Source organism: Podarcis raffonei, chromosome 17 (genome assembly GCF_027172205.1).
Source record: "Podarcis raffonei isolate rPodRaf1 chromosome 17, rPodRaf1.pri, whole genome shotgun sequence".
In the NCBI taxonomy this organism is placed as follows: domain Eukaryota; kingdom Metazoa; phylum Chordata; class Lepidosauria; order Squamata; family Lacertidae; genus Podarcis; species Podarcis raffonei.
This window is the reverse complement of record NC_070618.1, coordinates 27,096,524-27,112,515: the sequence shown is the minus strand read 5'-3', so window position 1 is coordinate 27,112,515 and position 15,992 is coordinate 27,096,524. Positions and strand designations below refer to the sequence as shown.

The 15,992-nt window shown below is 42.9% G+C and overlaps 1 protein-coding gene across 2 annotated transcripts in view; it reads right to left on the bottom strand.

Annotated features, from left to right (window-relative positions):
• DENND4C (DENN domain containing 4C) overlaps nt 1-15,992 on the bottom strand; it is a 94,817-nt gene that overhangs the window by 30,439 nt on the left and 48,386 nt on the right. For both annotated transcript variants that reach the window (XM_053371802.1, XM_053371803.1), the window contains 10 exons: nt 14,297-14,397; nt 11,535-11,753; nt 9,740-9,885; nt 8,223-8,258; nt 7,715-7,845; nt 6,936-7,068; nt 6,171-6,377; nt 3,836-3,964; nt 2,405-2,549; nt 796-942 (listed from right to left, as the gene is read on the bottom strand). In XM_053371802.1, the coding sequence (XP_053227777.1) occupies nt 796-942; nt 2,405-2,549; nt 3,836-3,964; nt 6,171-6,377; nt 6,936-7,068; nt 7,715-7,845; nt 8,223-8,258; nt 9,740-9,885; nt 11,535-11,753; nt 14,297-14,397 (1,394 nt within the window). The remainder of the gene's footprint in view (nt 1-795; nt 943-2,404; nt 2,550-3,835; nt 3,965-6,170; nt 6,378-6,935; nt 7,069-7,714; nt 7,846-8,222; nt 8,259-9,739; nt 9,886-11,534; nt 11,754-14,296; nt 14,398-15,992) is intronic.

The window sequence follows — 15,992 nt, the reverse complement described above, 5'->3', positions numbered from 1 at the left end:
TTAGCAATTTCCCCTTTTCCCTCCCCGAAACGTAAGCCAAGTTCAAATATACATTTTTATATACATATAACACAATGCTTTTCCTGCCAATGGGTTGTTTGCCAATTTGTAATTTGAACAGCATGCTCTATTCTTATCAACAGATTACATGTATGTACAAGAATTTGTCTTATCCACTGGCTTCTGAAGAACAAATTGCTCTAGGGTGGGCGAATTCAAGTTCCAAGCTGACACAAAGCTACATTTCCTTATTATTAATCAACAGCACTGTGTCATGTCCCCCCCCCCACTCTTTCCCATTAATATTGTCCCCAGTTATTCCTCCTTTAGGACCCACATCATGAGATGCGGAATAACGCCAGTGAGATACTTCTATGCCTGAACCCATGTAGAAACATGCACTCAGCCTGTGATTGACACATGCCATTCATTTCCTGATGATCACCCCGTGAACTGTGTCCTTATGGATTCGGCTGTTCAACTCTCAAAATGTCACAGTACACAATTTCTTGCAAACAGAGAGAACGACGCAAGGGAAATTCAAGTCAGCAATGTATTAGAACAGTGGTTCCCAATGAGCTAAGGACTGCAGGCCCCCCGTTTTTCAAAAGCCAAAAGTAGGACCCCCGCTTTTGAAAATGTTGATACCTCTATGGTAGTTTTTGTTATGTGGATGGTGCCGCGGACCCCCCCGGTTAGGTCGCACGGACCCCTCTGGGGTCCACGGACCACCAATTGGGAACCACTGTACCAGAAGGAGGGTGTGCAGTTAGTGAAACCCAACGTATCTAGTACCTGTGCTAGAGTGATTAGCAATGGAATCAAGCCTGACTAAGTCTCTGACGAAGAAGGTGTGCTCCCCACTGTTAGCATCATTAGAACTAGTCACACTATCATGGCTCACCGTGTCCCCATCACTTCCACCCGTGTGCATCTGAGGAGCTGAAGACAGGAAGAACAGTGAGTTAGATACAAAAGACATGAATATTTTTAAAAAAGAAAAGAGACAGTGGATGGCTGCATTCAGAGAAAGCGCTAGACCAGGCTTCCTTAACCTCGGCCCTCCAGATGTTTTTGGCTTACAACTCCCATGATCCCTAGCTAGCAGGACCAGTGGTCAGGGATGATGGGAATTGTAGTCTCAAAACATCTGGAGGGCCGAGGTTGAGGAAGCCTGCGCTAGACCATCAAGAATAACTCTCTCATCCTCCATCCCTCCAGTGCAGCAGCAAAGAGATCGGAAGCTTACGTTTCAGCTTTGTATTCGCTTTCTTTTAGGTAAAGCGTAAAGGGACCCCTGACCATTAGGTCCAGTCATGACTGACTCTGGGGTTGCGGCACTCATCTCGCTTTATTGGCTGAGGGAACCGGCGTACAGCCTCCGGGTCATGTGGCCAGCATGACTAAGCCGCTTCTGGCGAACCAGAACAGCGCACGGAAACGCCGTTTACCTTCCCGCCGGAGCGGTACCTATTTATCTACTTGCACTTTGACGTGTTTTCGAACTGCTAGGTTGGCAGGAGCAGGGACCGAGCAACTGGAGCTCACCCCGTCTTGGGGATGCGAACCACCGACCTTCTGATCAGCAAGTCCTAGGCTCTGTGGTTTAACCCACAGCGCCACCCGCGTCCCTATCGCTTTCTTTTAGCACGCATTTTATTACAGTGGAACCTCGGTTCTCAAACATCTCTGTTGACAAACGTTTTGGAACCCGAACGCCGAAAACTTGGAAGTAACTGCTTTGGTTTTCCAACGATTTTCGGAAGCCGAATGTGCTACGTGGCTTCCGTTTAGAGTTCCCCTATTGAATTGAGGCTTCCGCTTTCGGTTTTCGAGCTTTTCGGAAGTCGAACGGTTTTCCGGAACGGATTACGTTCGAAAACCGAGATCCCACAGTACTTTTATGAATCGCTCGCCCGTAAAACGCCCTTGAGCGATTTCACAAAAAGAAGAAAAAACACAATTATATACGTATAAAGCATATGTAAATTTTTTAAAAATTGGAAATCAAGATCTCTAGCCATCACATCATAAACTGTGGATCATCTTATTTTTGGTTAATGAAAACAAGCTGAAATGGTCTTGCTCTAACAACCGGAATTGAAATTAACCAGGAATTGCCCAGGTTCGGAGGACATGGAAAGCTGTCGTTAACCAGAAACAGAAGCAAAAACTTCCCAACTTGTTTCTTGACAAGCCATTGTCCAGAATCTGAATACCTGTGGGTAGTCTCACAATGGGTGGGGAAAGGTGCCTTTTCCCCACTCTCTTTCCAACAAGATACAGCTTGATGCTTCTCAAATTATGTTACATGGATCTTTGATGAAATCCCCTGATGCTACCTTAAAGCCAACGAGAAAGGTCTTTATACCCAGATTCTCCAGAAGCTGGTCTGTAGGATTACCTGGTATTGAAATAGCCTGTGAACACTGTGTTGACTTTCTGAGACATTGCCTAAATTGTGCCATGCTGAGCACCACATTTCGCAACTTCGTCCAGAGAAATATACCACTGCGATTGCTGCTGGGCCATGGGCTCTCCAAAACTGCCTGGAAAAGTGAGATGATTAAGCCAATGTTTCCCGTAGTCAAAATGCTCTAACAAACTCAAATAACTCACATTTATCTATTGCAATCTCAGGGACAATGCTATATTCATCATCAACATCAAACCTTTTATTGGCATCACATACAAACATCCAAAACAAATCAATACAGAATTACCACTTCCCCAGTGGCAGAACAACTCTATGTGGCCTTCCTAGATATTAATGCTGCTTTTGACACTGTTGACAGGGGCTGTTATGGACCAAACTGGAGACAAGGGGCCTTGAACCCAGATTATTTTACTTGATCAAAAAGCTTTATACAAAGAACACCTGTCGTATAAGAACATCACCAGGGAATGAAATGACAGATCCTGTCATCATAAACCGAGGAGTAAAGCAGGGCTGTGTACTCGCTCCCTCTCTTTTTAACCTCTTTCTTAACGACCTTGCTTCCTTAACAACCTCGCCCACAGCCCAAAACTCAATACATTAAGCATTCCCATCCTCCTATACAATGCTATATTGCACCACAGCTGTGCTCAGCCCCCCCCCCCTTTGAAACAATCTCACTAACAACTAAACCTGAGAGCTGCTGGAATTTTAACATTTATGGGACAATGCCATGAAAAATATCCAACAGATTGACTGACGAAGAAGTGAGCTCCATTACCAGTTACAACAGATAGGTGGGTCAAGGGATTCCTTTCAAAATACGATGAGCACGTACCATTCTTTCAGAATTGGCCCTAAATAAAGTGAAAGCTGGACCATAAAGAAGGCTGATCACTGAAGAATTGATGCTTTTGAATTATGGTGCTGGAGGAGACTCTTGAGAGTCCCATGGACTGCAAGAAGATCAAACCTATCCATTCTGAAGGAAATCAGCCCTGAGTGCTCACTGGAAGGACAGATCCTGAAGCTGAGACTCCAATGCTTTGGCCACGTCATGAGAAGAGAAGACTCCCTGGAAAAGACCCTGATGTTGGGAAAGATGGAGGGCACAAGGAGAAGGGGACGACAGAGGGCGAGATGGTTGGATAGTGTTCTTGAAGCTACCAGCATGAGTCTGACCAAACTGCGGGAGGCAGTGGAAGACAGGAGTGCCTGGTGTGCTCTGGTCCATGGGGTCACAAAGAGTCGGACACGACTAAACAACTAAACAACAACAACAGGCCTAAACAGGAAGGTTCCTCAAGGTCATCACCCAGAACAAGAGGAATCGACACGGTGTGTAAGGGCTTCCTTGATTGTGGTCTCCCCCAACCGCTCACCCCATTGCTTGCTTACCTTGTTGTAGTACCCATATGTGATGGCATTGGGTGCTATGCCAGCAATTTTCATTTCAAAGAGGGCCCTCACAGCCAGAACAGGATGGCCCCAAAGTCCACAGAGCAGCATCACAACCCTATAGCACACCTGGTAAAAGATGGGAAAGTTCATATTGTTAGAAGTAACTTCGGCGCCAGATGCGACTACCTGCAAAAGATAAAAAGGCCTCCTCTATGACTTTCTGCATGAAAAAGAAAATGAAATAATGACATTTGGATTTCAGGGTTGAAGATCACGTTTGTTCATAGAAGTGGCTTTGTTCAGTGTTATACTGGAGTGGATGAAGTGAATATTGTTTTTATAGAGCAGGCAGACGAAGAATTGGAAGTCCTTTACTTTCTAAATTTTATTTTTCTCTCTTTTTTCTTTTATTTTAATCCATTATTATTTTATTCACATAATATACATTCTTTACAGCAAACAACTCCAAAATAAGCAGACAACTCAAAAATAAAACCATATGTTACAAAACCACAAGTCTCATGTTTTCATTTACACTGATCTCCTCTCTGATACTTTTACTTGATCTTTCTTGCTGCTTTTTGCTTTCCTTATAGAATATTTATAAAAATTTAAATCTCTTAAATCCTATACCAATCTTTAATAATTTCAATTAATCCCTTCACCTATTTTTCTCTCTTTCTCCTCTCCTTCATACCTTTCTTCCTTTCGCTCTCCTTCCCCAAATCTCCTTTCCCCCTGCACTCAACCAGAAGCTGCAGAAGCCACGTCAGACATTCGGCTTCCACAAAAAAAGTTTGCAAACCAGAACACTTGCTTCCGGGTTTGCGGCGTTCGGGAGCCAAGCCGTTTGACAACCAAGGTTCCACTGGAGAGGGTTTGTTGACAACAGGAAGGAATGTTTATAGTTTTTAAAAGAAACTTTCAAAAATGAAGTTTAAGTTTAAAACAGATCTCCAAGCTGGTACAGCACAGGCCCTCTCATATATAGTTTTCACTCTGAAGAAGGATCCCCTTAGCCCTTTCTCAGAGTGAGGAAAGAAAAGGCAGGGAGGAGGTGGGAGGAGGGAATGATAATACCAATAATAAGCCAAGCTAATAATGAGGGATTGGGCCCAAAATTCCCCTCACCACCCATAGATGCCACCCCAAACAAAGACCACATTCTTCCTTATTCCTGTCCCATACTGATGTGACGGCTAGGTGGATTTTCAGTTCCTTATGCCAAGTTTCAGAAGATTATTCTGGTGGCACTAATTCAATATTATACTTTTCTCATCACTTCCAAACTTGACACCTAAGGGTGTCATCTGCATCTGCATGGAAATATGTTCTCTATTTTTCCCTATCTAAATTTGGTTGAGGCAAGGTTTAGAGGAGGAAACTCACTAAATAATAATAATAATAATTTATTATTTGTACCCCGCCCATCTGGCTGGGTTTCCCCAGCCATTCTGGGCGGCTTCCAACAAAGATTAAAAATACATTAAAATGTCACACATTAAAAACTTCCCTGAACTCACTAAAGGAAGCAAGTGTGACGATATGTTAGAGCCAAGATTATTACATTCCCCATTACAGTCCAAGTGGAAGAGGAGACAAATAGTTTCAGAATAAGCTTTTAAAGTTTGCAGATGGTTTAAGCTGACCTGTCCAAAATAATTTCCCTTTTCTGCATCACTGCCATCTTTTTTCATGCTTTTCTCCCCGGGGAAACTTCACTTTCTCATCTGGCCATTAATTTATATTTTTATAGGTGAATTGTAAGAAGAAAGTTTTGAGCAATTGGACTTTTTACAAAATTACAGGAGGGTCCGGTGAAAGAAACACATATTCCTGAGTATGTGCGCTTGACCGCAGAGCGAGGCAAATGTCATTCTCTGAGGGAAGACAACTAGAGTTTGCCGAAACTACTTTCCCACATTTAGAGAGGAAGGGGTTGTATACAGGGAACACATCACAGTTCTCTTCTTCCAAGGCTAACTGAGAAACAGCACCACCCAGGAATGATGGATGTTAAGGCAATTACTGTGATTAAAAAGATCTAAAGGGCTGCTAATAATTGACATAATTCACCACATTTTCTTCCTCTAAGCAGTTACACTGGCAGAGTAAGATAGCAAGATTTCAAGTCACTAAATGGAATTCTGGCTTGCTTATTTAGACCATATCTGATTTCTGTATTCAGAGGGGGGAAAGGAAATATCTGAAGTTCATTTAATCCAAAACTAAGGGAGCTTGAAATTTCTGGTAAAAAAACCAACAACAATTCTACAGAAATTAAAAATGCATTTGGATCTCTTTATGTGGTACGTGATTTTTTTAAACTTACTTCATCTAGTGGTTCCACATCAGTTTTCCTCATTTTGATAAGAACGTCGTATGCCTGCTGCAGGGCTCTGACTTTGGGGTGGGAAACCCTAACATAAGCTGGGAGACAAATGAACCATAAGCTGTAGCAATGGCTGAAGAGACACTTGGCCCACTGGGAAGCATTTGCGTAGTATTTCTTGGCAAGCTTATGAGCTGCTTTTATCTCCTACAGAAAAGTAAAGCAAAACAAAAGGGGGGGAAATCACAGTTATCAGTTGGAACGTCACATCTCACAATCCTTTAACCACATGCAGTGTGAAAGACAGAAAGCAGTTCTGAAAGTATGGCTTTTCCCAGGGTTTTAGCTCTGCTTCAAATATTCAGAGCTGAATATTCAGCTATTCTCAAGAGTTACATATTTATTTCACAAGACTTAAATATCACTTAATTATTTAAAAAAACACACCTCTCAGTTGCTTACATAAAATATATACCGTATCTTTCGCTCTATAAGACGCACCTAGTTTTTGGAGGAGGAAAACAATAAAAAACATATTCTGAATCTCAGAAGCCAGAACAGGAAGAGGGATCGCTGCGCAGTGAAAGCAGCAATCCCTCTTGCTGTTCTGGCTTCTGGGATAGCTTCGCAGCCTGCATTCGATCCATAAGACACACACACATTTCCCCTTACTTTTTAGGAGGGAAAAAGTGAGTCTTATAGAGCAAAAAATACGGCACTTCCTCTTATATAATCTACTACATTGCTTTTAAATAAAAACCTGACCTGCTTTGTCCTCTTTGCCATAAGTGCTGGACTATTGGAAATGTTTCCTCCAGTTGAGTGCCTGCTGAAGGAAAGCTTGAGCTCTTGTGGTCTGTCAAAAAGCTTCAAGTCTAGCCTGGGGAAGGTTTTATAGCTGAAAGAGACAAGTTCAAAAGGTGTGAGCAAGCCTGTTTGTTTGTTGAAGCACAATATACTTAGCGTAAGACACCACTTCGACAACTTCCAACCAAGAATTGCGCATGGTGGATTTTAGCAGTACAGTAGTACCTTGGGTTATGAACTTAATTCGTTCTGGAGATCCGTTCTTAACCCAAAACCGTTCTTAACCTGAAGCACCACTTTAGCTCTCCTTCCTGACCAAATGCAAGAACCTGGACATTATACCTAAGGGTCTTAGAATTAAGAACCCTCTACAATCCAACTTAGTGATGTATGGAAGTGAGAGCTGGACCATAAAGAAGGCTGATCGTCTAGTAATTATTATCACTAGACAATTTTTTAGCTTATATTTAGAATGCTAGGCTATGCAATACTGTAATACCGAGATACCTTTCTTTCACAAGACATTGGGAATATCCATGCCGTAGCACATTGTTAATGAAACTGGGTAGAAAAAAAGCAAGAAACGCCAACCACCATCGATGCAACATTATCAGAATTCAGAACAGACCAAGACCAAGGTAGCAATGTAATTTTTAAAGCAGGAAGGCTAATATAAAAGGTTGAAGTATGATGGAAAAATCTTTATAAATAAGATGAAGACAAAAATGTATCCTTACCTGTATTTAGGTATCCTATCCTGTCCGTCATCAGGGGGAGGCTCAGGTGGCATGATAAACACTGTGTGCTCACTCTTCTGCGACTCATCCAGTTCAATCAGTCGGGTATCCTCTGTAGAATCCGTATCAACCTGCAAATACATCAAATTGAAATTGCACGTGATGTTAAATGCCTTGCCTTGCATCTCTAAGTACAGGAAACAGCACCATGAAAAAATGTATAGACAAATGCCAAGTCTATTTATTTGTTGATTTATTATTTTTACTTATTGCCTGGCCCTCACCAAATGGCCCCAGGGCAAGTTACAAAAATGTCCAATGAAAAAAATCAACGCGTGGCCAGTTTACAAGACATGCATTTTGCAGCTATCATACACTCTGTACTAGCCTTTCAAAAATTCTAAGGCATATAAATTAAACAACCACGATTCCCATTCCCACGATATTGTCCAGACATGCAAAATACCAGGAAACTCTTAAAATGTCCCTACAGGAAGTAAATAAATACCTTTTCTCCTTTTTCTGATCCTTTCTCTGGAAAAAGCTAGAAAAGGTCATAGAAATAAAATTAGAAAAGCATATAGCATATATTAAAAACTCCAAAACTGAGTATAATATTTTTTTCGATATTCTTTGCCTAAGAAAAGCTGCTATTAGATATTAAACACAGAAAGTTCCCAAAGGAGAAGTAGGTATACTTTTCAGTGTACGGGAGATTCATATACCCATGGCATCTTCTAGCCTGGACTAGCAAGCTGAGTGAGAGACAAATCACAGAGGCCCATGGATAACTCCCTCTGCCATTATAAAAGAGAGTTTGAGCTAGCTCCAAGAGCTCTATATCCACATGACTACAATTGTTGCCAAGTCCATTCTACTACATGGGCTTCTCCATTAAGGCTGATATATGTAGATAAAGGTTAAAGGTAAAGGTACCCCTGCCCGTATGGGCCAGTCGTGTCCGACTCTAGGGTTGTGCGCCCATCTCACTTAAGAGGCCGGGGGCCAGCGCTGTCCAGAGACACTTCCAGGTCACGTGGCCAGCATGACGAAGCTGCTCTGGCAAGCCAGCACCAGCGCAGCACACGGAAACGCCGTTAAGCTTCCCGCTATAAAGCGGTACCTATTTATCTACTTGCACTTAGGGGTGCTTTCGAACTGCTAGGTGGGCAGGAGCTGGGACCGAAAGACGGGAGCTCACCCCACCGCAGGGATTTGAACCGCCGACCATGCGATCGGCAAGCCCTAGGCACTGAGGTTTTACCCACAGCGCCACCCGCGTCCCTGTGCTATATGTAGATACTGCGCTGCTATTTAGCCACACACATTCCCTGTATAAAACTACAACAAGCAACTCAACTCAAGCTGTTTCAGGAGGTGAAATTTAACCCCTGACACATCAAAGAAGGAGAGACTCAGGAGCATGGGTAGGCAAACTAAGGCCCGGGGGCCGGATCCAGCCCAATCGCCTTCTAAATCTGGCCTGCGGACGGTCCGGGAATCAGCGTGTTTTTACATGAGTAGAATGTGTCCTTTGATTTAAAATGCATCTCTGGGTTATTTGTGGGGCATAGGAATTTGTTCTTTATTATTTTTTCAAAATATAGTCCGGCTAATAATAATAATAATAATAATAATAATAATAATAATAATAATTTATTTATACCCCACCCATCTGGCTGGGCTTCCCCAGCCACTCTGGGCAGCTTCCAACAAAATAGTAAAATACCGTAATACATCAAACATTAAAAGCTTCTCTAAACAGGGCTGCCTTCAGATGTATTGTAAAAGTCTGGTAGTTGTTGTTCTCTTTGACATCTGGTGGGAGGCTGTTCCACAGGGCAGGTGCCACTACCGAGAAGGCCCTCTGCCTGGTACCCTGTAACCCCACAAGGTCTGAGGGACAGTGGATCGGCCCCCTGCTGAAAAAGTTTGCTGACCCCTGCTCAGGAGCATTTAGCAAAGAGAATCAAAAGCCTAACACTATCACATTTCGTTAGACAAAAAAGAGAAAGAAGTTTTTACCTTTTCTACGCAGTCGTCAAAGAATGCCAGTCCAGTATCTTTGTCACTCACAAAACTGCATTCTACAATGAAGCTGCTAAATATCTGCGTCTTTGTTAAAACCGTGTAGAATTTTGTGTAGGCACGATCCCTACTTTTTAAAAACCCTAGTTAAGAAACAAGACAATTTGCTAGAGATAAAAGGTTCACAATTAACTTTATTTGCATACTGAGCTTCTTACTTTAGCAACTGGCCATTTCCCCATTATATTCTAAGTGTTTTCCGCTCATATTTCTTTATATGATTATATGCCACCCAGTTAATAATGTCCTCCAGGTGGTTAACGGTCAAAAGTTAAAAACTATAAAAAAGCAACCCACAAGAACCCCAGAAGTTAAACAAAGCAAGACCAACTACAGCATAGAAAACAAAACACACATGAACAAAAAGAGTTAAGCACGCTTGGAGATCTTAACATTCCTAGGAAAATAAGAGAGTCTTCATGAGATGTCCTGAACATAGGCACCAAGCCTGTGTTGTAAGAATTCTAAGGTCCCAATATAAAATAAACGTTCATAAATGTACAAGGCAAACACATACATAAGTATATGAACCACGTGTCTGAAATAGTACAGGAGAGCAATCCTGAGGCCATTTTGACTCTTCCAAATTGACCGCAATATATTTCTCTGCAAGGAGGGAGGCAAATGGGGAAAGTCTTCCCGTTGTCTCTCTGCTTACAAATCCTGTCTTCTTGGTGGGGGGGAGAGGGGAAAACAGAACCAAAACCAGAAGGAGAAAGATGAATTGCCTAGTAATCTTATCCAAATTTAACCTGCCCGTTTCCTTTGAGAAGCTTCTACGACAACAGCATTTTTGTGCTGTCAGTTTTCTGTTGCCACAATGAAAATGAGTATTTTCTTAAAAAATTGCAATTCTGACAAAATAAACTGAGGACAATAAGCTCTGGGAAGTGGGGAGGGGGCAAGGTGGGAACCCTTAAAATTCAAACCTTGAGTGCTCATGTAACCGTAACAGATGATATTTATATATTCTAGGCTTGGTGCATTTGAGAAACCAACAAACATAAATAGGTTTTCCCATTAATTTCAACAGGGCTTGTGCAAGAAGATTCCAGCACACTCTGGTGCTGCGAAGACTTTAAACTCTACTGCTCTCCAACTCTGAAGTCCAATAACATGCACAGTGCAGCCCTGTGGATATACTGGCAGTAGGAGTACAATATGGGCATGTCTTTAAGTTAACATCTTACATTAAAAACCTGACAGTACCAAACTATCGAAGGCTTTTCACCAAAGCCAGACTAAACGTCTTTCCTTCTGCAGTGTTGGATGGCAGGTTGAGAGGAGTTCACTACCAGGACAGACTTTGCTCGTGTGCTCAAGACATCGATTCCATAAAACATATTTTGTTGCCCTGTGCAAAATATGAGCAAGCCAGGGCTGAACTGATACTACCCTTGCTGGTACCTTTCCCAGGAAAATCAGAGGCTCACTATGTCAGGTTCCTATTGGAAGACCGAACAAATGCTAGAACATTAGCAGTGGCAAAGTTTTTATCAGTGGTTGCAAGAACCAATGATCCCTATATTCTGAACAAAATGCTTGTTTAACCTGGAGGTAGGCTGTCTGAATTGTGTATTGCTTTGTAATGATTTGTTGGGTCTCTGGACCATAATAAAGATTGATGATGATGATATACAGAGGACGTCTGCGAGACACTAGCTGAGAATGGCCCTGTTACTACTGCTAGCATTTCATTTCAACCAGTGCCCACGTTCTTCTCAAAACTCACCTTGATTGTCAAACAAGGAATCTGTAGCAGTAGCTTTATTTGAAGGTGCCTGGGTGATCGGTTTAAGAAACGTCCTGTACCCTTTTAAAATAGATGCCATGAAGCGTAGAAAGGCTTCCTGAATCTCCGTTTCGAATTGCGTGTTCTTTTTGTGCCACGAGAAGTCTGCCTCTATAGGGGTCATCTCGACCGCAGAGCCTTCTTGTGTCTTTCTGTGAACTGGGGTAGAGATTGGAAGGAGGCAAGCTGAATTAAAGGGTTTTTTTCCCCAGCTCCACGGGTGTGGTTTATTTAAATATTAAAAAGGCTAACCATCAAGGAATGCTTAGACAGAGGGAAATTAAGAGTGAGTGCAATTTACAGCGTTTGGAACCTAGAACCTCTATGGCCTTTGAATTTCAACTCTACCATTTGCAGTAACATCTTAGCTTCAAGCTATTATGTCATACCCTTTTATCAACAGATCTGTGAAAGCTGAAATAAAAGTGCATGCTGAGTCAGTGAGGTTACTGAAATTAGCATTATGCTTGGCACTATGCATTAAAAATATAGTCTTCAGTAAACAGCAAAATGTGTTTGTCTTTCCTAAACACACAGCAAAGGAAATCTCCTTTGCAATCACCACCCTGGCACTTTCTACCCGTCACGGGAAAATGTGATGTGTGCAAAGAAGAGTTTTAGCTGAAATGCACCATGGCTTTTTTCCATGTGTGTGGAAGCAAGCAGTTTTACTGCCGATAGAAACAACAGCTCTTGATAAGAACCAAGAAGAGGACCAAAAGAGGAAGATAAGAAGTTCCCCTACTGATTCTGGAGGGTAAGTACACGGGCAGTAGTAATTTAGGTAAAAGGTAAAGGGGCCCCTGACCACTAGGTCCAGTCGTAACCGACTCTGGGGTTGCGGCGCTCATCTCGCTTTATTGGCCAAGGGAGCCGGTGTACAGCTTCCGGGTCATTTGGCCAGCATGACTAGGCCGCTTCTGGCGAACCAGAGCAGCGCACGGAAACGCTGTTTACCTTCGTGCCGGAGTGGTACCTATTTATCTACTTGCACTTTGACATGCTTTCGAACTGCTAGGTTGGCAGGAACAGGGACCAAGCAACGGGAGCTCACCCCGTCGCGGGGATTCGAACTGCCGACCTTCTGATCGGCAAGTCCTAGGATCTGTGGTTTAACCCACAGCGCCACCCACGTCCCAGTAGGAATTTAACCCCTTCTATAATTTAACCCCTTCTATATTACCAGCCGAGTTCACACTTCACATCAAAGCATAGTTTTAAAAAATAATATCATTACCAGCATGTTTTTGCATGCTACTCATATTGTCCTGCTTTGTTCCTGCTGTTGGCACCAGGGAGAAAACAAACCAGATTGGTTTCACTTCCACACAAACCAGAGCCCATGGTTTGTTTCCTCCTAGGAATAAGCATCAACTTCCAACTAAACCACACGTCCTGGCTCACAAATAAAGGGAAGCTAGTCTCTGGTGGAACACGGGTGGCGCTATGGGTAAAAGCCTCAGCGCCTAGGGCTTGCCGATCGAAAGGTCGGCGGTTCGAATCCCCGCGGCGGGGTGCGCTCCCGTTGTTCGGTCCCAGCGCCTGTCAACCTAGCAGTTCGAAAGCACTCCCAGGTACAAGTAGATAAATAGGGACCGCTTACTAGCGGGAAGGTAAACAGTGTTTCCGTGTGCGGCTCTGGCTCGCCAGAGCAGCGATGTCACGTTGGCCACGTGACCGGGAAGTGTCTGCGGACAGCGCTGGCCCCCGGCCTCTTGAGTGAGATGGGCGCACAACCCTAGAGTCTGTCAAGACTGGCCCGTACGGGCAGGGGTACCTTTACCTTAGTCTCTGGTAGGGCTGGACGATAAACAGTAGAACCTCGGTTTTTTAATGTAATCCGTTCCGGAAGACCGTTCCGAGTTCTGAAATGTTCGAAACCCGAAAACTCAATAGCCGACAGCTAGGCCTCAGGACCTTGCACTCAGCAGAACCGCATGACATATTCGACTTCCGAGGTGTGTTCGAAATGTTCGTCAATGGAGACGTTCGAAAACTGAGGTATCACTGTATTGATATATCGTCCAAAATCGGTTTGAAGTTCACATTGTGATAATTGTTTCATCGTATTTGAGCTGACAATATATCACGAATTAGTGTAAGGGCTAAGCGATATCTGGTTTTCAACACTGCGATAACTAGCTCAACCTCACAATATCACCAGCTAAACACTGCAATCTGCCACAATGTATGAAATTAAGGATGGAACTATACAGAGGCGAACAGGACAATGTTGGGGCAATTGCTACTATGTAGAGGTCTAAAACGGATAAATGATTGAGTGGGTGGTTGCTGAACAACTCCAGGCACATCTGGAGGATGTGGACCATTTGGATCCCTTCCAGTCAGGATTCAGGCCTCATCATGGGACTGAAACTGCCTTGGTCGCACTGGTCAATGATCTCCGGTGGGCTAGGGACAAAGGTGAGAGCTGGATCTCTCAGCGGCCTTTGACACCATCAACCATAACATCCTTCTGGACCGTCTAGAGGGGCTGGGGGCACCGTTATACAGTGGTTCCGCTCCTTCCTCCTGGGCTGTGTCCAGAAAGTGGTGGTGGGGAGGATGAGTGTTCAGACCCCTGGGCCCTCTTGGGTATCCCATAAGGGGAAAGGAGCAGTTTCCCCCCCTTATAACACCACCATTATAATTATCTTCTTTTGCTTAAATCAACTTTATTCTCCTTCTACACCATGGTTTACCTAATGCCAGTTGTGGATGCAATTTCTTTAAGGTGCTGAGCAGGCTTTTGCATGGTTTCTTAGGAAGCTGCTTCCAGTTCATGCTCTTCTTATCATCTGATCTACATGATTGAGAAAACACACACAAATCAAAATGGATATATGTTTAAAAGTGGAAAACGTATTGCTTTATTCTAGCATTTCTTAACGCCCAAGAAGAAAGGAAATTATAACGTTCCCACACCCCAAAGCACCTTTTGTTTATTCGAAGTGAAACATCTGGTAGCAGCTATTGGGTTTCATAAAAAAGCAATAGAGCTCTCTTAACTGAATTTGGATCTAATCCCAGAACACACAAATTTTATTTAAGTTTGATTTAGGCAGTATTCCAACACGGAGTTCCCTATCCTATTTCAGCGTCTGCATTTTTAAAAATGGTTTTACACATTTTAACTGATTTCCCCCTCTAGTCGGGGAAGGAGGGAATTGCTCAGGTACAATTAAATTTGGCAGGCATACAATTTTGTACCTTCATTGGATTTTTAATTTTAATGAGTCTTGAACATAAGAGTATTTTCATGCATGGCAACAGATTCAAGTGTTTTCATTTTTCAGATATGCCTTTAAACTATTAAAACTGCAAGAAATGCAAATATTCAAATCCACGATGAATCACTATGCTGTTATTTCTCTGAGATTAAGGCCGGTGTCAGAAAGAAGTGTGTGTTTTTTTGCAGACTGGGAATAGACTGTCAATCAAAAATAAATAGTTTGATCCAGGAGTGGGGAACTTTTGGTCCTCCAGACATTGCTGGACCACAACTCCCAACATCCCACACCACTGGCCATTCTGGTAGGACTGATGGGAGTTGGAGTCTATTTGCATCTGGAAGGAAGGTGAAATAATTGCTGGAATCTGTTGTGTCCATCAGCATGCCATCATTTCACACAAAACCTACGCTATGCATGCAAATGTGGGAACCGCTCCTTTATACACAAGATCAAGGGCAGGATCTAAATAATTAGTGTTTGTGAAACACGCACAGCTGCAGTATAGAGCTTCACAGTTTCTCTGCTGCTTAAAATGAGGCCTGTGTCTTCTGCAAGGGAAGCTACATCAAAAATGCAGAACTATAATTCTGGCTGTGTGCAACTCATTAACATATGCACATAATCCTTTTTGGGATCGTGACCAAGACTGGGATTGGGCATCAGCGAGTACCTGATTGGCAAAAATAAACTCAGCTTTTTATATTCCTCCCGGTGCTTGAGGGGAAGTTTTGGAACATTTAGGAGAAATAAAACTGCACCTCAGAAAACAAAAGAAAACCACAGTGCGTGACATTTAAAAAGGGGGGGGGGGAAACCGGGATACGGGATTTGTGGATTAATACTTAATGTCATGTTGCTAAGGCCAACAGTTAAATGTAGAGGTATATTCAGATATAGAGGCTAGATTATTCACAGCTGCATTCAGTTCTTAAAATGGGTGAGATGGAGAGAAAGCCCTACAAGAATGATATCAGGGCTTTTAGAAGAATACTTGCTTCTCCCTGACACAGATATGCATTTAGGGGAACCCTGCAATTAACCAGCAGGCAGTCTTCAGCAGCAACAAAAACTAATATGAGGGGGGAAACGACCTATCAACCCGCCCAATATCTGCACCCGAACAGCTTCTCATTGTCACTTCTGTTAATAGACTCTGAAAGCAAGT